Source organism: Larimichthys crocea, chromosome XII, assembly GCF_000972845.2.
Source record: "Larimichthys crocea isolate SSNF chromosome XII, L_crocea_2.0, whole genome shotgun sequence".
Classification (NCBI taxonomy): Eukaryota; Metazoa; Chordata; class Actinopteri; family Sciaenidae; genus Larimichthys; species Larimichthys crocea.
In genome coordinates this window covers 24,748,016-24,770,445 of record NC_040022.1, presented here as the reverse complement: position 1 = coordinate 24,770,445, position 22,430 = coordinate 24,748,016, and the positions used below count along the sequence as shown (strand labels likewise).

General features: G+C 42.1%; 1 protein-coding gene across 4 annotated transcripts in view; it reads right to left on the bottom strand.

The window, feature by feature from the left end:
- Positions 1 to 10,835: 10,835 nt before the first annotated feature.
- cyth1a (cytohesin 1a) overlaps positions 10,836 to 22,430 on the bottom strand; it is a 39,277-nt gene continuing 27,682 nt past the window's right edge. For 3 of the 4 annotated variants that reach the window (XM_010738603.3, XM_010738602.3, XM_019261120.2), the window contains exons 3-13: positions 21,679 to 21,743; positions 20,529 to 20,595; positions 20,327 to 20,445; positions 18,916 to 18,996; positions 18,611 to 18,723; positions 17,786 to 17,934; positions 17,586 to 17,698; positions 14,063 to 14,141; positions 13,913 to 13,981; positions 13,491 to 13,645; positions 10,836 to 12,929 (exon numbers count right to left, since the gene is read on the bottom strand). In XM_010738603.3, coding sequence (XP_010736905.1) covers positions 12,851 to 12,929; positions 13,491 to 13,645; positions 13,913 to 13,981; positions 14,063 to 14,141; positions 17,586 to 17,698; positions 17,786 to 17,934; positions 18,611 to 18,723; positions 18,916 to 18,996; positions 20,327 to 20,445; positions 20,529 to 20,595; positions 21,679 to 21,743 — 1,089 coding nt within the window. In that variant the 3' untranslated portion in view covers positions 10,836 to 12,850. The remainder of the gene's footprint in view (positions 12,930 to 13,490; positions 13,646 to 13,912; positions 13,982 to 14,062; positions 14,142 to 17,585; positions 17,699 to 17,785; positions 17,935 to 18,610; positions 18,724 to 18,915; positions 18,997 to 20,326; positions 20,446 to 20,528; positions 20,596 to 21,678; positions 21,744 to 22,430) is intronic. The other variant, XM_010738601.3, reaches the window with a different exon arrangement.

The following is a 22,430-nucleotide window of genomic DNA, read 5'->3' as shown; positions in this document are numbered from 1 at the left end:
ACAAAAAAGAGATTTTTACTAAAAAAGTACAGATAGAAGTTAAAAAGTTTTTAAAAAGTAGTATTAATGGATAGTTTTTTTTTTGGCACAGTTCACCATTTCTGAATCTGGAGCCGTTCAACAGTCCTCCTGACCTGAACCCTAAGTCTTATTTTTCTCATTCCTTTTTTAATAATTTGCATAGTAGCATGAGGCTGGTTGAGGAAGTGTGACTTCAGATCATCATGTTAAAGAAAGATCAATCTTTAGCAACATGCCTGTGACTGATAGTGTGGTCATATCATCCACATCAGCTTCCTCCCTGCTGACTCAACTATGAGCACTAGCCTAAGGTGGTTACTGTACTATAGACTGACTCCAGGCGGTGGTGTCATGTCAAGCTTTGCCTCCCTTCAAGTAAGTCATTCATTTTACTCATCAGCAGACAGATGTCAGTAACAACCTGAACGTTAGATGCGCTGACGTTTCTCAGCACAGGCCGGTTCAGTTCCCAGAAAAACGTATTCAGATTAAAATACAGACATACATTTCTTTGTTTTGGTGTTCGTTTAACCAAACCTCCGCTGGGAACTGGACACAGGGAGGGGCTTGGCTGAAAAACGAACTGACGCCAAAGAGCCTGATGAGTTTTGGTAAAAGCCAGCTGTGTCCACAGAGGTGAGTCAGGTGTTGTCTGATTCAGACCACCAGCAGGATACAGGGCGAGGGGGGAGGAGGGATCACTGGGATAGCCTCGTAACACTCCACTTGTTTCCAGAAAATCTACTGTCATCATCATGAGGCATGTATTTAGCATCCAGAGTCTCCCCGGGGACAATGATGATAGTCAATGGAGAGGAAAAGACGCAGAAAGTTGGCTGACGCTGGGAGGGAGAAACCCCCACATTGTGTTTTAACTTACCAGGTCTCCATGGAAACCACTATGCACATCATTAGTCTACAGCATGCTGACTTGGCTTTTTATCATGTTTACTGTAATTTCCTAAGTCAATTAATCCTTTGATAGAGTAGAATAGAAGTGCAGCAAGGAAGAACCTGTAAGTGCCCCCAGACGTCAAGGCTTGTAAAGAAAAAAAACACACGAAATAAACAAAACCACACGGTGCTTACTTAAGGTCAACCCTCAGATGGTCGGTCAGTCGAGGCGGCTGATGAACCAAGTGACCTGAAGCTAAGAAAGCTTTCTACTCTGTTGCTGTAGCACACGCTGCAGGACTCCAGCCAAGCCTCTGAGGATCCTGGTGTGAGGTTTGGCAAATGACAAATTTGGCTCTGTAGGCTATGCACGTCTGTGAGTGTGTGTTTTTTATCTCCAGTAGGTTTACAGAATCTAAATAGAAAACCCAAAACCTCCCTTTTTCCATGTTTTCTTGTGTTTCTAAATGGGTATCCAGGCTCAGCAGAATTAGCCTCCCAAACGTGACACTGAAAGGGATTTCAGTTCACAAGCAATGTCGATGAATTCATCCCTAATTTAGTGGATGAGACAAACCCTTGCACGATAGCTTGTTGGTCTAAACCACTGTTTAGTGGAAAAGGCAGCTGTTTAGGTTTTCCCACACTGACTCAGAAATCTACTCTAGCTCATGGTTCCCGTAAACCCGCTGGATACGAGGGGGAAAAAAGCGGCCCTCTCGACAGGAAAGACGGGTGAAAGGTAGCAAAATGTTATTCGACAAAATATTTTGGAGCAGCTGGGTCGAGCAGAATTTCAATGAACAGGGAGATCTTTTAAAAGCTCTGCATGTTTTGCTAGTTCGATGAAATTATTTGTGGCATTGGCAATTACAATGGAGCCGCGTATTGTTTGTACAGCTGAATACAGTGAGCCCTGAATTCAGGTTAAGTCAACAACATAGGCAAATGCCGTGTATTGAATGAGGGATTGAGTTTAAAATCTAAAAATTCAACTTACTGGAGCCTTGTAGGCGTGTGAGATGTAAACTGTGTGATTCAAATCCAGTAAGTTGCTGTGGAACTGTGACTGATATGCTGGAAGGTTCCTGGTAAATCAGTATATCTAATTCCTGTTAACGCTGTTTCGTTATCATGTACAGTAGCTTCACTTCCAGCCTCTACCTGTATCCCTTACTTTAATGTCACTTTGTTTCCAACTATGTAGCATTTCCTTTTCTCTGTGGTATTACTGTAAAACTTCCTTGTTGGTTGAGCAAGGCCACTTCTGTGTTATTACCAGTCATCCAGTAATAATTTCCTGGTAACCGTCTCTCTTTCACTCGCTCTTGTCTGTTCTTGCTGTCAATGTCGTTCTTTGTGTGATTCTTTGAGTTAAGTGTCATGTGTGACCACCACAGTTGAGAATGAAGTACAAAGCCACAAGAACTGTTTTTTTCACAATTCATTTTTTAAAAAGTAGTCACAAACTTGAATGTCCTTCTTTGGCACTGATGTTTGTGTTTTGAGTTAACTACCCATGTGGAATGTAGGGTGACGGCAGCAATCTACAAAAGAACATTTTGTTCAGGAGAATCAGAGATCCTTGTCTTCACACTGATTACGCAACACTTTCATAGAGCATTACTGTAAATTTACAGGGAAGAACAAAGTATTATTACTGTGTTCTTCCCTGTAAATTAGTATTATTATTTGTTTTAGCCTTTAGAGTTAAGGGAACTGTGAGCACTGCAAAAAGCAAAATAAAATATAATTACAAGAAAAAACTTGAAAGGAAAATAAATAATTGATATGAAACCTCACACAAAATCAGACTTTGCGTTTATTTCTATGAGTTAATTCACCAGCAGAAAAGAGAGATCTTACTTATGTTATATATCATTGCAAAGTACTAAAAGTGCACTCTACTGTCTGCAGGGCTGATAAAAACGTCTCCACCCTTATGCACAAAACAGGGAAGATTCTTTTTATCCATTAGGAGACAACTTCAAAACAGAATGTTGGTACTTCTGTAAAGGAATGAATGTTGGCGGTAAACATGCTGGGTATTTGCTGCTTCATGCAAGTCTATTTTTAGCTGAGTGTGACTGTCACAGCTGCCTTCTGGGAAGAGCTCTAAAAGCAGAACACAAAGCTATTAACTTGTACCTTTCACACCCTCAAAATTATATACAAGGATATATACAATGTACAATGCCAAACGATCTTGTTAAGTGTGTGATCTTTTTACCATATGCTTCATGCAACCTTTTGATATTAATTCTTATTTTCCATCTAATGCATTGCTCAAAAAAGTAGCAACAGCGCAAGATAAAGTATAGACAATACAGACACAAAGTGTTTAAAAACCTACTCGTGCAGAAGGATTTCTATCCGTCTTATATTATTATATCATCGGATCATTATTATTAATGTATGTACTGATATATAAGCAGCACTTTATTGTTGTAGCTCGAGGGGAAGCTCATTTTAAGTATTTAACGTAGTGTTTGTGTGATTTAAACTGTATGTTGTAAGCTGATTGTATGTTTAGAGTGAAATATTATTCTGGAAAAGTAATGGTACTTGAAATGAAATGTGGTGAGTAAAGTGTCAAAAAAATAAAAATAAAAATGAAATACTCTAAGGAAGTAAAGTTCAGTATTGAAGTAAATGTTTTTTCCACCACTGTCATAAATTATTAACCTTTAAAAATGTGTCTATCTATGTCACAACAGCTGTGATGCCTTTTTTTTTTAACACTATCCTATCAGGTTGCCAAGAATGAATAAATCATTTGATTCCTGATTTCATGACGTACTTTCTGGCTTTGTTTGACGTTATCCCCTGCCAGCAAATGACCAGCAAACTTTGCAACTCCAGGCACTCCTCCAATATTTACATAGCACCCATTGACGGGGACAGTGCCAATGCTGCTATTCAAGGTTAACAAAACGGAAAGGAGGGGGGGGGGCTTTAACTGTGACAACAGGAGATCTGTGATAAACTTTTTTTTTCTTCGCTTTAATTTTCCTGGCATAAACCACTGAAACAATACAAGTGCTGTTGAGTGCTGTTGTGGATAAGTTACGAGGGGAAGAGCACATGGGTTGGTTGCCAACCTTTCAGCTATGTGACAGTAAGCTGGAAGCTTCAGCTGGGGCTATTATTGAGACAGATATCGCAAGACTAAATTCTGAAAGACCAGTACTGGAATTTCAAAACCCCTTTCTTTCCAAATCACATATTACTGACACAATGTGGCAGTGACTATTTTGACATGTAGTGCTTGTGTAAATGAATACAGGAAATGCACACAGAGAACGTGTGAATCTGTCAGTTTAACTGCTCAGTCACGGTGTTGAGGAAGAAGTTAAAGAAAGAAGTGAATGTCACAAACGTCATCAGTGCCCGGCATCCAGTGTGTCATTATTTTCCACCACTAGCTGCATTGCACCAGATGTGGTTGCTTAGCACATGGCACCTTAACATTTACTGGAAAGTTGAAGTTCAAACGTGTGATATTGTAGCGTGTATGTCAGCTGATCCGCATCACATTCTTCACTCTCATGCCACACGAGTCTCTAAAAATTATGAAATAAGCTTTTTAATTGTTGACTTTGGGAGAAATTGTTTCACGTTTTTGGGAAATAAGCGTTTTCGCTTTCTTGCCGAGAATTCAATGAGAATACCACACGCATGCCTGTCCGGGAAATATGTAGCTGGTTAGCGCGATGACGGGAAACACTAGGAAACAGTAAACCTGGCTCTGTCCAAAAGTAACCTCCCAACCCCTCTACAGCTTACTAATGAACACAATTCGTATTGTTTGTCTAATCGTTACAGAAAATAAAGTAAAAACAAACAGTAAAACAGCTACTGTTGTTGTTGCTACCATTGGACAGAGCTAGGCTAGCAGTTTCCCACTGTTTCCACTCTCTGCTGCTAAGCTAAGCTAAGCTAAATAGCTGATATTAATATTTACTGTGCGACCATGAGAGTGGTACCAATTTTCTCATGTAACTCTCAAGAAAGCGAATACAGAATGTTCCCCAAAAGGTTCAACTCCTCTCTTCATATATTTAACAGCGTATGAGTCATGTGCAAACAAGAGGAAAAAGTAATTAACACCCTGAAGGAAACCATCACGTGCAGCCTTACAATCTGCACCTCTTTGATCTCTGCATTTTCCGGCTGAAATAAGTATGTGAGGTCATACCACCATGATGGTACGAGCCGCATCTGGAGAATACACATTTGCCACGTCCACCTCCCTTCCCCCCAAAAATGGCCAGTGTCCAGATCATGATCAACTGCTGCCTCAAACAGTCAGATTGCATCATGGCAGATAATATGATTGATCTGATGCTGGCTGCCTATCTCGGCCCGCCTGCCGCTGCCGCCACCATCCGTTTATCAGTATCAAATGCTTGGAGACAAAGGGAGCCAGTGACATAATCGGGATCTTCAAAATGGACTTTGATTCCCACAAATCCCAGGAATAGCTGGCTGATGTCATTGGGTAGATGGTAATAAATCTGTCTACACTATAATAGCAGGTTGGCTGGGAGATGCTGTTAACTGAGAACACCTTGTTTAAATGTGCTCAAGCAAAACTACGTATAACTTACATCAGAACTGTCTGTGCACAGTGCACCATCGTGCATGTGCACAAATACAACATGCACATGCAAATGCCATTACAATAATTATCCGCCACGTTCGTGAACACATGCAAACACAGACACGTACACTTCCTCTAGAACACAGTCGTAGTAACTTGATCCCGAGCTGTGCCAGTAAGTCTGACATTTCCGGATGGATAGTGTGTAGCTACGTGCAATGTCCACACACCAGTTTTGTGGTTACGGTTCAGATAAGAGTGAGGATAGAGGTCTGTGATATGTGCCAGGCAGAGGACAGGGACATTTCAGTGGGATTTACCTGGAAGATGTCCCGTAATTCTAGAGGAGCAAGATTGCAAATTTTCCCTTAATGATAAGTTTTCCCCTCATACCCCACATTGTCTAACAGGCTTGACTCAGTCACAGATGTTTGAGCATGCTACTCAGGATGCATCAGTCACCCAGAGGGAAGCTTTGATCCAAGCTATTCCCTCAATCAGTAAATGACTCCATATGTGTGTATGACTCGGCCTTCGATGACCTTGCACGAAATGTCTTCATGGCAGACACAATGAAGTCATATCAGGGGACTATAAACTGACTACGAGTCATTAGGAACCTTGAATAGAGCCTATTGTTCCTGGTGCAGGTGTGTTCCTGTTCAGAGTTCTGCTAGAGTGAGTTACAGGAGCACTCTTTCATCTGCTCAGCAATCATCTGTTTCCTGCCTTTTTGATAGGCTCAAATAAAATCGCAGCTGCATCAATGAATATGCACTTCTTCTTCTTCTTCGTCTTCTTCTTTCACAGCACATTCATTATTTCTCTCTTGGCCTTTTCAGTGTAGACGTGAAACTCCTACACTTTAGTGTAGGTTTGTGGTTTGTGACCTCTGCAAACATCAACTCAGTGACCCCTGAGAGGCCTAACAGAGGGAGTTCCAGTCTCCATGACTCCTCCTGCATATTTCAGATATGTATTCTGATTGCACGCTTCACATGCAGGAGCTCAATGGGATCTTTTTTTTTTTTTTTTACTCCGACCATTAAATGCAGCAGGTTTTCATTTTCTTCCCAAGGCATTAATCACAATAATAATAATGGTAATAAAGTGCTGCAGTAAGCTTGTCCTGAATCAGAAAGGAGCACCGCAGGCGTCTCTCTCTATATATCCAAGGAATTTCCTTTTGTCCCCTTGTAGCTGGGCACTCCCTGTAGACAGGAAATTCTTCTGGAGGTGTTCCAAACCACGACCCTGCTATTCCGTCTTTTTCCCGGTTGTTAGCCAGAAATCTTGGAATTGTTGTACAGTCTGTACCACCCTTACGACCTGTATGTAAACAAACAATCTGCCTGTTCCAGAAATCTCTCCAGCTTATACAGCTTCCAGCAGTTCCCATCTGAGATTCCTGCAATGTTCTCGTGCCTGTAATTATTAAGCTGCAATCAACATGAGATAGTACAACATGACGCTCCATTAAGGCATGAGATAAATCGTAACAACCCAACGGAGAAAAAAAAAGTGCTTCTTTTCACACCGCATTAGAACAACTACAGTTTCCCAGAATGAGAGCCACCCACAGTTCAATGAATGTGCAGAAAAATCCCACAATACCATTTTCCCGCTGGGACAAACAACCTTCTGTCTTGTTCACACAGTTATTCTGAAGGCCCTGCATCAGCAAGTTCACTACCAAAAATATTGTACACATGGAAAAGAAAAAAAGAAAAAAAAAGTTGATTCTTCTTTTCCAGTAAATCTAATTGATGTGGCACTCAGACAGCGTCTATCTCACAACTCGATTCTTATTCAGTCAAATCCAATACCTTGAACTGATTACATTCAGGAACAAATACTTAGATTTAAAGTTAAGGTGGCTGCATCACTTCTCAGTTGTAATCCAAGAATGCCAGTAACTGCAGTCAGTTTACCGTCTCTCTGTTGGATCATTAAAGTACCTTTTATTACCGACACATGAGTGTTTATTGTTTATGGCTGGATCATAAATCCCAACATACTCCTGTTTCTGTCAAGCACTGAACCTAGAACCTGTTTGTTTACCCTTTATTTGTTTCTTTCCAACACGTATTTAGGTCACTATGTCACCTGCAAACTGGACCCCCAGATAACCATTTTATCAGGATGAACTGCAGCAGTTATGGAAAGTACCCTTGGCTAAGAGCTTTTAGGAAAATTGTGAAGACAGATTATGTATGTCTCATTTCAAACACAGTCCTAAAGTTCACTAAAAAGTGAACGTGCAAACAGCCGCACCATTTTAATGTTTAGATATTATTATATTATTATAGATTCTCTTCTGCTCCAGTTAGTTTTAATTCGATCTTTTGCAGGATTTTGTATTGTGGGCAATTTTCTTTCACAAATGCATGTTTGTGGGGAAATACTCCCAAAAAATACTGAATCCGTAAATCATATATTCCATATCCCGGCAGTTTTTTACTCTCTGCACACAAAAGGAGACAAACTTTTTACTGCTTTTCACTATCACCGCTCTCAACAAACACTAATACTATAAAGCAACTGCATTTTTATATGAGTGTGTCAGAGAGAGTGTGTGTGTGTGTGAGAGAGAGAGATATAAGTAGAGAGATAGTGGAAGGAGGTGGGTGGGGGGAAGACTTTGTAGTGGTTGTTTTATAACTCCCTTTCTCAGAAATCCTGCCCTGAGGATAAATGCAGCGTCCCTCAGCAGAGCACAAGATTCCTGAAGTGATCTGAGCAGGATTTATTCTTCCGGTAAAGCAACAATACATGTCAACACAGCACCTGAAGTGTATATGCACCTTAAACGCAGTATCTCGAAAGATTTTTGAGCATGAGCACCTGGCTCCAGCCTGTCTGTGTGCGATGTTTTTTTTTTTCTATTTTTGCATAAACAGGATGGAAGTGTTACAGGAGGTCTGATGGAATGCTGCCTTCCGTAGCTCTTATTTCTGTTTTTGTCAAAGAACAGTGATGATTTCAATGATTGACGGCTTGCTTCAAAGAATGTCGCAAAACTGAATACCAAGAAACCTGTTGAAGATAATTCTATCCAGCTGTGAGCTGGTTAGCGAGAAAATGCCCACCAGGCTGTGTTGCATTTATGTCTGCACGCCTGTCTGTGTGTAACATTCTTCTGCCTGCATGAGCCTGTACGAGAAAGGGCCCTTCTCATGCCAGTTGAGGTCAGGTCCGGACACCGTGGGGTGCACCCTTCTCCCACCGCGGTGGGCTGAGAGGCAGGGGGAGGCCTCCAGCGCTTCTGGGAAACAGTCTGGGCCTAATTGAAGCCCGACTGGTCTCACATGTCTCCACTTACTGGAGGAGACGGAGGATCCCGCTGCCTGGCCTATGAGAGCTGCTGTAGATCCAGGCCTTTCCCACTTCATCAGCATAACCACAGAGAAGTGAATTCAGCAAGCGGGGCCTGACATGACAGCATGACTGAGTGGTGTGGTCTGCTGTGTTTCAGTGCAGTGAGGTCAGGTAGTGAGCTGTGTCACTTCATATTGTGTGTTTTTCAGGAGAATATTTGACCTTGATAAAGCAGTCTGGGTACAGATTGTTCTAAGGACCTCCTGTGCAGTACGTGCACCCTGCTCTATTGTTCCCTCTTAATTCATTTTGAGTGAGGAGTGATGAAACCTCCCCTCCTACTGTACGGCGTATCACGTTCCCCCTTCTCACACACACACACATAAACCTCAACCTCACAGAAAAGATGTACGAGCACATCCACGCTGCAGCGAGAAATACGGGCAGTGAAGAACAGTGCAAACAAAGTGAAAAACAAAGACTTCCCTGCCGCTGCTGCTGCTGCTGCTGCACCACCACCACACATTCTCAAACTTTTTTTCTTCTCTTGCTGTGGCAATGTGCCTCTCATTTCCCATCAGTCAGGGTCACCTCCTTGGCCCTGCTCTGTAATTCTCAAAAACGTCATTATCATCCTGTTTTACAGGACTGATGCAAAATGTTGTTTGACTGCAGTTGTGCAAAGAAAAAAATGATTACGGGCAATTTAACCGTCCTCTTTTCCCCTTGAACAAAGCTCTGTTCATATAATATTAGAACGCATAGATGCAAAGCAGGAATCTTGTTTTGCAAACGTCTTGCTATTATGTATTTTCAGTGCACATCTGGAACAAGTTGTTTCATAAATTGTACCCATGTTCCCCCAAACAAACTGCTGCAGGCTATGTCCCAGGAGAAATATCATAGAAATAAGCATGTATTCATTTAGCCTTGAATTTCAGTATAATTTGGTTTAGGGAGAAAAAACACAAACAGATTTGAATCTTTCTTAGATTAAAAGGCTTTTCAAAGTAATTCTCCCTGATGTTTTTTGCCTGTTGCTGCTCAGATAAACACATCTCAACCTGATTACATTATACAGAAGCCTTTAATCCCTAAAAACAGAACTTTTCTAGGTCTTACTTTATCTACTAGCTGCTCAGCATGAAGTTAGATCGAGCAGTGCTCAAAAACAGCATTCAAGTCAAAACACAGGAGGCTTTTTTGGCAACGCAATTCCATTCCTCATCCATACAGTAATATTGAAACAAGGGTTGCGTATAAATCAGGGAGGTATTTACTCCTTTCCATGGTAGTACTGCAGGATGAGTCACAAATCTGAACAAGGTGAAATTTAGGTTATTTTCGTTTGTAACTCCTAATATGAGTGAAGCTCAGCAGGCATTAACAGAAACCCAAAGATGCGCACACACTCTGTATTTTAGTCTTCATGCTGATAACTACAAACGTGCCCCTGCTGTTTCCTGCATGCCCGTTCCATTGAGAAAAAGTCATTTCTATTGATTGCTTTTCCAGGCATCATTTAATATGATACATATTCACTTGTAAATATCGACCTTTCCCTGCTGCCCCGACGTTTGTGCCATAAATACTTTAAAAGCAAGCTTGTGAAAAGATATGAAATGTTATGAAGCTGTAAATAAAGTCTGGATTTAAACAGTAACGGGAGGGTTTTTTTTTATAGAGGGTAACTGTGGTTGGAGTAATGAAAACTTGGAAAGTTGTGTGCTTAAAAAGGGAATGATTCAATTTCAAGGCTACCCTCAAGTGGAAGCAGTATTCTGGACATACAGCAGGTTGGCCTAACTTAACCCATAATTTAATTAGTGCTTGATTTGGCAAGGCTGTAATTCAGCTGAAATTAATCAGCAACATCAAATGCTTGTTTAACTTCCTCGCTCGGAGCAGTGTGCTTCACCAGTCCTTCTCACATGCTGCCACCTGCTGGCTTTGTTTTACTACTGTAACGTGCGCTTGTGTAAAAAGATATTCACAGCCATTATTGTGACAGGATCGGCTTTATTTCAGCTTGATTAAATGGTAATGATAGAAACCTCAAATCAAACATTATTGAACTGAATAACAAAAGAAAATGGCACAACTAATAAGAAACAAAAAAAAAATGAAGACAAAATACCCACTATACATTTAAGTATGTACAACTTTGATAAATAAACCAATACTGTCTAGAATTCGGATTGTTTTGCATTTTCCCTAGCATTAGTGAGCAGAGAGGAAGAGAACCAGGAAACTGAACAGGCAGGGAGTTTGGATAATGTCCAGCAGGCACAGATGAATAGAAGACTGTAGACAAGAGTAGAAAAGACAACCGCTTGATGCACAACTCGGACTGCGTTTGCAAAACTGTACCTCAACACAGTTTTTGCTATTTGACAACATGTCACTGCCTCAGCGGGACCAATCAGCCGTCCTGCCCCTCCATCTTTTGCTTCACCGCAGTACATTCCTCATACACTAGTAGCTTTGTTTCACATCACACTTTGGATCCTGAGACGCGGGACAACCCATTCTTTTCCAGGTATAGCTTTGATGAACCACACATTTATTTGTGCCACTTTAAAGCCTCTATAACAATATGTCATATATTATGTCTTATACATAAACAACCTGAAGCACACAGTATTGTACAATGATAAAAGGAGGATGGTCTGACGACTGAAAATGACTTTTTGTTTTACCGTTTAAGAGGTAACCCTTTACAAAGACAAAATGTTAAAGTCAGGAAATAAAGATTAAATGTTATTTGACTGGGAAAAGAAATCTCTGTGAATTACTGTCGCTAACCAGCAGCTTGTCTCATCACATTTCATCTAGAGCGCCAGGCACTGTGCAGCAGTAAAAGTAGCTAACAGTTAAATTGCTTTTTGTATGATACAGCAATAGAAAGTGGTTTGTGGTGGTGAGAGCAAAGAGAAAAACGAATGGGAAGAGAAAATTGAAAAAAAAAAGAAAAAAGGAGGCCACCAGATCTAATTTTCAGACAACTTGGGAGCTCAAAAACAAGCCCAGGGTGATAAAACACACGTCCCTTTACGAAGACGCCAATCTCCAGGATGCATCTCCGGGACCTTCAGGAAATGAACAGTGAGACCCTGTCCAGACAAGCAGACACCCTCATGTGCAGCAGTACGGCTACCCAAGCTGCAGCTTCACATTTACAAAGAAAAAAAAAACAGTTCAGTCTGGGGCCCAGATGAGGCTTTCATTCCTCACATGGCTGTCATGCTGTGAACGAGATCCACGTTGTTGTCGACGTGGATGATTCAGAACATCGTAACAATCTCCTGAGTGGCAACTTTTCTTTTTTTTTTTTCTAAACCAAAGTTTTCTTTTTTCTATAAAATTACTAACAGTTGGCAAGTTAGACCCTCACACCCACCCACCCCTGCAGTTTTTTTTTTCCTCTACAAAAGCAAATAAACAAAACAAAACAAAACAAAAAAAAGACTTGAGGAAACGACAGTAGAAGCTGTAAAAAAATAGACACAAATTGCCCGAACATATTAAAGCACATCAGAAAAGATCTTCACTTTTCTTTCAGAACATTTTGGTTGAGTTTAAACAATGTGTGCTACAGGGGGTGCATGAGTGTATGCATGTTGTATATGGGAATTGTGTTTTTTAATTTTTTTTTTATTTAAAGCATCTTCAGAGGGAATTTTGCCGAGTTACACACAGCAAGATTTCCCGTTCGGCCTCATAGACAGAGAGCACATACAAAGCTGAGAGAGAAAGAGAGACATTCAGACAGGAGGTTAGAGGAGGCTTTGACCCTGACTCTTATCTAGAAATCCCAGCATGCTTCCTGTTTTTTCTGGCCTGTAGAGTCCCAAAGCCAGAGCTAGTATGTATTCTAGAGAAATCCCCTGGAGAGATCTGAAGCAGACCTCAACTGTGGCCTCTGCACCGGCCCAGGCGGGGCAAGCAGATACCCCAGACCCCCCCACCCCCCCACTGCTCTGTCAAGTGCAACGTCGGTAGCGAAGAGCAGCTCTACTGCCTCTTCATGGACGACACCTTCTTCTTCCTGGTTGCCAGCATCTCGTAAAAGGGGTCCCTGCTGATGGCGGCTCTGTGGGAACAGGCGCAGGGGGAAAATGTCAGTGAAAGAAGGATAATGGCATAAATGCGCCGTTTTGCTGCAATCACACGGCATGGTGCATGGTACATTTGCATGTAAGTGGGGCTCATTTTTCCATTTTTCTTTCAAACACTTGTGTGTACGTGATGAAAGTCAAATTGTAAAAGACTGCAAAAATAACATTTGCAACGCCGACCATGAGGTTTAACTATTTCATGTTATTTTGAGAGGCTATGCGCATAGTATGACTTAATCTGAGAATATTATCTCTGATCTGATCATAGAAAAAGACGGAGAATCAGCACGTTTAGTAATCCACTGATCTCTACATCCATCGATACATAGTGTGCGGTACTTAACATGGAGCCTTTTTTCCAAAATATAAACAAAGGAATAAAAGAGCGCAGCCACTGACGGCATGAAACTTACAGTTTACATTCCCCAGATAAAGAACATTTGAAAAGACCTGACCTACAGCGGTGAGCCTCACATCATACAGATATGATAGTGTGTCATAATACGCCTTTAAGAAGTGAGGGAATAAACATTTACTTGATGCTGTTCATCCATTCGTCCTTTTCCTCAGCAGTGGGTGCAGAGATACGGTAGAAGGTGTGGTTGCCCTCCACGACGCGACCGTCAGCCTCGGTCTTACACGCTTTGATCACCTGGTCTTTGTTGTCAGGAATGAAAAGTTCAAAGCAGTTCTGCAGAAGTGAAGTAGATGGAGGTTAGATACAAAACACTTGTTTAAAAACTGTATTTATTAAAAACACTATACACTTTAGGCGCTGTGCTGTTCCACATGTGTACACCGTCATCTTTTAAATCTAGTTAATCCTCAAATGTCAAAGCTGTGGATCTAATGAAATAATCCAAGTCAATTTTCTAAGTGGACAGCACTGGAAAGAGTCCTAAAATGTAGTTTGTCGGGTGTAATCATAGAATGAACCAGCAGAGGGAGCTGTACTTACAGGCTTCTTATCCTCCACCTCCTTGATGCTCAGGTTCTCCAGTGGGATGATTCCTCTTGGCTCTTTGTCCTGGACAAGTGCAGAAAATGTAAATGACAGAGCGCTGCGCAGGAGGTCTTCTTCACTGCGAGAAACTTAAGCTGTACTCACTGTGGTGTACTCAAAGTAGTACAGACAGTTGTCTGTGAGGATGAACCACCTCCTCTTCCAGGTTTTAACTCGTCCCCCTGTGGAGCAAAACAGCCAGCGTCAGACAGGCTCAGCAAGGGCGAGAAGGGGAGAGAGAGACGAGCGCCGAGTGGAGCAGCAGACAGGCAGACAGATGTATGGGCAGACAGACAGATGACGGCTCCAGAGGACTCCTTTTACCCAGAAGACCCCGCTAATCACCCTGATCCACCATCGCACCATGCGCTCACCATCACCACAGTTGCATAGCCTTCATCTTTCTGGTTTGAACTTTATGAACATTATTTTTACTTGTTGATTTCAGGACTTTCAGCTATTTTCACACCTCACTGAACTTAATCAACTACCACCCAAATGAAGTTACTCGAGGACAGTCATAAACGTGGAAAGCACTCTAATGACTCTGAAGTAAACAGTGACTGAGGATTAAGTTCTCACTCACACCCAGTGGGGGCTCTCTGGTTAACTCTGCGTTCACTCATCTGTTGCTGATCTCTGACCTCCTTTTGTCACCCATACTTCCTGTGAGGGGAAACCTGATCACAGTAGCAGATGGCAGTCTTGCTATGGGAGGATGGGATGCCAACAAACTGAGGGGGCAGGAAGCGCAGTGCCTAGAGCTATGCGTGGCCTCTATACAGGCATCTCAGACTTGAATTTCCTGTGTTGGCTTCGTTAAGTACCTTTTCGGTCGTATCTGAGCAGTGTCCAGTGAGTGGGGGGGGGGCTTTCTTTCTAAACATGACATAAAGACTTAAGCCTTGTCTAGACTTTGCTATCCCACCACCGATGTTAGTAAAAAGCTGCATGGTGAAACCCATGTACCAGGATAGAGGAGGCTTTGAAGATGTTACAGACATGTAGAACACACTTGTAAATTTCATATAACAGCATTGGCACTGTATATGATCTCCCATCATATCACACCATGATAGGTCAAACACGTCAGTCTATGCTTGTTATCATCTACAGACGCCATCGACACGCCTCACTCGACAGGAAGAGATGGAGAGCCCCTCGCCACATCTTGACTCGTCAGCGTGTTTGCGACAAAAAAAAAAGAGAAAAAAAAGCAGACAAACAGAAAACACAGACGCGATGGCAGAATCACACGGCTGACAGCCAGAGACTTGATTGGGTTGGGCTGAAGGGGTTGTGACTGGTTTTCATGGTCATGTCAGATCCTGTCACGCCAAGAAAGACAGAGATATGACCTCCTCCTTGTGCAAGAATGTCTGGGACGAGGCGGGACGTCCCAGAAGATTGTTGCAGATTGGTGCGCGGATGGTGCTGGGCCGGAGTGGAGCTGAGTGGAGGGAGGCACCCATGCAAGACGGGACTGTGGGAGGCTGGGCAAGTAGAGGTCAAGAGGGAACAGGTTTGTCTGTAAGTCATGTCCAGTTGTTATGACTCCTTTGGAAATTTGAATTAAAGCTATATTTATATGTGGGCTCTTATTTTGTAATTAATAGGAAACACAGTCTAACTACTGACCATGTGCACTTAAGTATATATTAAGCAAGCATGAATCATTTGAACCATGCCTGAATCCCTTTAAGCACACTCTTCTGCCCACGCTTCTCTCCCACAGTTTGGTCCAGTCCAGTCCAGCACCACACGGGGCCGCAGCCACACTGTTACCCTTCAGATCCATTTACAGCATAAGATAAAGAGAGGAGAGCCACATTGTTCAAAAGGTGCAGTATTCCCCTTTCCATGCAACCAGAGTGCAAAAAAACAAACAAACAAAAAAACAATTAGCCAATGGGTAAAATGAGTTCATGATCAATTTAAGTCAAGGAAAAGTCCTTTGTTGTTCTTGATGTATGGAAGAAAGGGATAATGCAGCTTCCAAAATAAACAGAGATCAAAGAGAGTGACCACCACAGCAAACAGAGAAAAGAGGGTCAAACTGCTCAGTAGAGTGGTCACGAAGCATCAGCTCCCCGAGCCGAGCCCGCGGGACGGCAAATTGAAGCCCGCAAACCACCCACAGAGATAAAAGAGTGTGGACAAGCCACTGGCTCAATGAGAGACTGAACAGACAAACATCTGAAGTTCAAATGAGTCAATGGAGAGACAAAAAATTTAAATCTATAAAACTACAGACAAAAAAAAAAAATTAAAATTAAAAACCCTGTGTGAACGTATAAAAATGAGGAAGAGAACAAAAAGCATGGCGGACCACCAAAAGCACCTGAGAGCTGAGAGATGGACTAGCATTTGGGAAGAGCAGATGTACATACCTCCTGAGGAAAGACAACAGCCAAAATCATGGGAACAAACAAACAAACGAAGAGGAAAAGAAAACAAAAAAAATCAAATTAAATGATAAGGAATTATTGCACCACAGTCCTGTTAATCTGCTTCCAGGGAGGCGTTGATGCACTGCTTTACAGCTTTTGTTTTTCATTTCAGGAGATTTTCTAATGAGGGTCAACAGATTTCACACGTCTGCTGTTCGTATAGCAGTCCACAAGGGGGAGATCTACTGTAAAGCATTACATTAAAATATCGCCTCCACATTCTGTTACATCCAGTAATTTACCTTCCACCTGGATTGTTTTACTCAAATCTGCCAATTCAGAGTAATTGGAGAGAGAGAGAGAGGAATTCCTTTACTCCCTTGGTGTAATCGGTTGCAAAGATTCACAGTGTAAAGATTCAATTTCACTTACGTACATTCATGCTTTTTTTTTATTTTACTTTTTTATTAAATTCATTGTGAATCTGTACAACAGAAAGAGACCTCAGAGGAAACAGGATGAAGAGCTCAGGTGGTCCGGGTTTCTGTGCTACTCTGCTCGTTTGTGACCAGTAAAAGTACCAGCTGACATCCTGTGGAACACTTGTTATGATACAGATGTGTGTGTGTGCATGTGTTCAAAGTCATAAATTAGCAAAAAGGTCAAGACAAGACACCCTTTATTTTTTATAAAGTTCTCAGGCCTGCTCGGAGTTTTCATAATGGTATTAACTTTAAAATCTCCAATAAGATTTTCCCAGAGGATCAAAAAAAAAAAAAACATTGATCAAGACATGAAATACCATCTAAAATCAAACATTTCTAAATTTTATGTACGTACAGTATGTGTTTTATAGCTGGTAACTTGATTTACCAGCTATAAAACTCCATATTAGTGCATGTCAGTGTATGAATATGACCTGTCTTCAATAATTTAAAAAGGCCTCTACGTATGGTGGTCTGATCTCAAGACCACATTCATAATACATTAAAGCAGGCAGAGATGTCTTCAGATGTCTCGGGGTCGAGTGTGTATGCAGCTATGGAGAAATGCTCACACACACTCACACATGTATATACTGTACACACACAGGTTATAAACCTTGGGAAGGGGGGTTATCACTTATCGGCCTTGTACCGCGATAAACACATAACATGAAATCTATCAGCACCGCCACGCTGATGAGAGTCCATGTGCCCAAATCTAAAACTGTGTGCGTGTATTTACAGTGTCACTCACCCAGTTTTAGCAGCCAGCCTTCTCTGTCTGGGTTGAAGAAAGTGTGTGTGAGGTCGTTGCCGTCATCCTCTGGGATTTTGAAAGGCTCGTTCTTGATGCTCTCGTACAGATTCTACAGCAAAGACAGTTAACCGTGAATACAGAGCCTGCTGGACACAGAGGAAGAATCACTCACGACGAGTTTTAAAGCCGCACTGACCCTGAGCAGGTCTTCAGGTAAGTCTCCTCCATCGTTGATCCCTCTGTTCATGGAGATGAATCGCTCCACGGTAGGCTTGTCCTTCACATTCGGGTTGTGAAGGCTGGTGTTTAGCATGATGATGGCAAATGACAGGATGTAACAGGTGTCTGTAACACACACGAGTGATAACACCATAAGAGAGGAAGGAGCTTAATGAGATGGCACAAAACTCTCTTGCTGTTTACCATAAAGCGTGTGTTTAATGTAGTATTTAAACATAAATCTAAATTAGCTGAGCTGAAAGGACTGCACTTAAGGGACCGCCGTCAGAGAGGAACAGATAGGCGAAGCTTCGTTAGCGAGTAGAGTGGGTGGGAGTGAAAGGCTGCGCGTGGGCAGCTAAGTATGCATGTGTGTTTCAGGACGTGCCCTCTAATGTGCGTGTGTTCATCGTGGCCAGCACACGGCTGACGCGGCAGCACTTTATCTGGCCCGTTAGGCTGTTGAGAAGTCCCATGCATTATTCACATCCATCTGCATCTATGTTAGAGGCAATCGCCTGTCTGCTATGGGCATTATTTCCCAAAAGCCAGACAAGTCTTTCGTGACACTGTTGACCTCAGCAGACTTTGTGTCTGCTAAATAAAGCAGTTAGATACGAGGTCCACTGACATGCTATTAGATCTCAGTGTAAGATGGAAAATTAAGTAATTCAGAAAGACAAAAGTTTATTCCTTTAAAAATTAAAAATGAGTTATTATTGTTCTGATTAGGAATTTAAATTGAGTTTTTGTTCTTTGTTTCACTGATATCTGGCTTTGCTGTATGGCATGATGGTGCTACCTGTGGACTGGAAAACGCCTGGGTTGCATTGGCAGTAGCGCTGAGCGAAGGCCTCCATCATGCGGTCGATCTTCTGAGCTTCTCCCGGTAACCGAAAACTCCACAGGAACTGTCTGTTAGGGGGACACAGATCAGTTGTCAAGCAACAAACTCATAAAAACTCAAGACTCTAAAACTAAAGAGCTCCTTTGAAAAGGCACAAGACTGAAATTAACAGCTGCATCTTTATATTATGAGGATCTAGTCAAGAGTTTGAGTATGTAGCAAACCTGAGGATGCATGTTCCAAGAGATATGCGGTCTTACCTTAGGGCCTGAACCAGGTTGAGGTCTGTGAACTCATGAAGCTCCACGAAGGCATGGAGGACTTGGATATTGAATTCATCTCTACAGAAGACAAAATAAAATGACAGAAGTGTTTTCTTACTGGTAAGTTCTACTCTGCATAACAAAGACAAATTAAATATACTTTTTGGGCTGCAGTTAACTACTTATTTTAATTTTCTTTGAATGGAAAGAAGTGTTTTTGAAACGAATTCCTAGTTTGGTCAAAAACCCAAAAGATATTTGATTTCTTATTACATAAGACAAAGAAAAGCAGCAAACCCTTCCTATGACAGGCTGGAACCAGGAAATGTTTGGCATATTTGCTTGAAAATTATTCCACTGGTACTCCTTACAATTCAGCGGAGCTCTCCTATAACATCGGATGTACAAGGGATTTAATTAAAAATCAATTCCAAAGAACCAGAGATACGATCTCCTTTATTACATGCAAGTCAAAACCTGGCACCTTCATGACCAACAATGCAGCTCAACTGCAAATCGTTTTCGGTACTGATCTAAAAAAAAAAAATAAAAATCAGTACCTACAATCAAATCTAAAAATTGAAAGTTTTAGGCAAAGACTAAACTATGCTTATAAACTAAAGGTTGGCTCATTGCAGCTGAAGAGTAGACCCCATCAGAAACATGTCTCCTCGGGGTGGGATACACTGCATACTGCCACCTTCCTCCTCTCGCTTATTCATCATCTAATCTTGATCATGACATCATTCGCGACCTTCATGCCCTTCAGAGTAAATGATCTGCCCTGTGGGCTCATGGGAAGCCTCTATGGGAGCTCTCATGGACTGAGTCATATCCAGTCCCAGTGGACGAGTGACCAATCGTATCCAGAGGTCCCCACGCTGCTTCGGCCCCTCCTTCCAGAATCAGAAACATTTGGAGAGCTTGATAACAATCACACGGAGAGCATTCATCAACAGCCTGGTTCGATCTCCAGACCACACCCTAACTGTAACACTGTCTGCCCTATAGTTCTTGAACATGCATACCATACATCAGGCCCATTACCACTTCCTGTATTATTTGTTCACTTTCACAGTGATGGTCTGAAGGATGGCTCAAACATTCCCGGAGTTGTGAGTCTCTCGATTACGTTACTTATGAATGAGTAAGATAATCAAACACAGATGGAGGCTGTTGAGTAACGGACATCATCTCGAGAGGATGATCTAAATGTGGGAGCAATAAACTGTGTTTGGGAATAGATGGGCGTGTGCCGGACCAAGAGGAAACACAGCAAGACGGAAAATATGCTATTGCTATTTGATGTATTTATCAACCACATGGATGGATGGATGGGTGCTAGAAAGCATGAGAAAGAAAACGCTTAGACAGAAGAAAAAGCAATGAGTCAAGTCTTCATCCTGACCTCTCCCCGAGGTAATCTCCAATGGCTGTTTTGTTGAGGCCCTCGCCCTTGTAGAGGAATTGAGCAATATCATCGCTGGTATTCTTCAGCAAGTCATTCTCAATCAGGAACTGGATCCCCTAAGAAAGACACAGGGCCCCGGGTTACACCCACGTTGGACAAATCACATTTCTGAACGATCTCAACAGTTACTTCCACTTACCTTTTTGGGGTCCATGTTGAATTTCTTTCGGCCCATGGCCACCTGTTTATTCCTCTGCATATTTTTCCTGGAACATCAGAGCATGGGCTGTTGTTAGTTGTCAGAAAATGGTTTAAAAAAATGCCACTCACCATTTCCCAAACTAGATAATGCCTACAAATTGTCTGTTTAATCCGAAATATAAATAAATATACTGAATTCACTATCACAGATGACTATGGAAACCAGAAAACATTTATCTTTGAGAAGCTAGAATGATTCATTCTTGCTTGATAACAACTTAATCATCACTCTATCGTGTAAACATTTAAATTTTTGACTCATAAAGTCACACCACACACGAATCCAACAAAAAAACGTACGTGCAAATGTATTCACTTAATTTCCTGAAAGTATCTTTCCCATTGACATTTTCCATTTGTTTGGCAGGGGTCAGCCTTTCCTCCCCCTCAACTGTCATGACAAAGTGTTGATGAAGCGTTTAACATCATGCATATGGGAATGTCTCATTTCTCAGGCCTTGAGTTATTCAGGGGTCAAAGTGCGCTCCAAGTGTCCGCCATTACCATGGTTACATCTCCATCCCCAGCCGGTGAGAGGTCACCACTTCTTCCCACTGATTCACTCACACCAGCATTCCTTCGGCTTTTGTCTGGCCAAAGTCCGACACTCAACTGAACAGTAGCTCTGCGCGGAACACAGCGCAGCCTTTCTTGGACTTTTTTTCAACAAATGGATCTCAGGAAACTTTGATCACAAGAAGGTGCTGTAACCCTTAATGGGTTTCAGATCCAGGAGTGCTTCAGGACTATTTGGTAGCTGATGGGATCCCTATTCACTTGAGTAGACCAAACCTGAGCGCTCTCTCCCTTGGGACCCTTCTATTGTCTGCTTCTGGACATACACTCACTGCATTATTCAATGAGGCCTCCCATCATGGGGGCGTGCCTGATAAAACATTTAAACTGCCTTAAAAGCAAGGCCAATTTGGGGGCGTGTGTGTGGTGTGATGGGATGGGTCCAGCTTCGCCATCAAACATGAATAATTGACAGCTTCATTTGCTAAGTTAATAGAACGCAAGTGGCAAGTCAATTTAGGCAAAAACAGCGAGGGTGTTGGGGTAGGTCAAGTCAGGTCCCTTTTTCTTACCTCTCCTCAGTGGAACCCAGGTTCTCGATCTCACTTGTCACTTCTGCTATCTCATCCTTCAGCCGCTGCAGAAAGGATAGAAATGTTCACGTTAATGAGGAAGGGTGTGCCCAACACAAACAACATGCAAAGCATTTGTGTAGAAACACTCGAGGGCTGTATTAAACAGTGCTGAGGGAAAAGCACAGTCTGAATCACCTCTGTTTAGTCTGTAAGCCAGGTGGCCTTTTATCACGTACAGTAAATACTTGCATCAGAGCCATCAGCTCAACAAAGAGAGACACAATCGACTCTCCTCTGTTCTCTTTCACTAAAAACTGATAATAACCTTTTATAATCAGCAAATTTGTTTTTGTGTGTGTGTCCTGCCTAAACAATCCTCTGATTCTCAATGTGATTAGGCGGAGAACAGTCGGGGATAACCTCAATACAAATGGAGTAAGAAAGAGTCAAAGTAGATTATATTTTGTGTGCCGTTTTAGTGATTAATGGCCTTTGAGGCAGATTTAGTCGATCGAGCCAGGCCTGCTGGTGCCAGACTGGCGCAGTAAGGGCACTGCAGAGGGAAGAGGATGGAGAGGGTGATGTCAGCTTGATGAAAGTGTGGAATAATAGACTGTAGTCCTGTACACAGTCAGAAGGGCCTCACCACTTTAAGTAAAGGTTGCAATCATGGCGTCTGTTCATTCATATCCAGCTGTAGTGTTACTGTATCGTTTTTTTATGGCAAATACCATCTCACCATAAGCCTC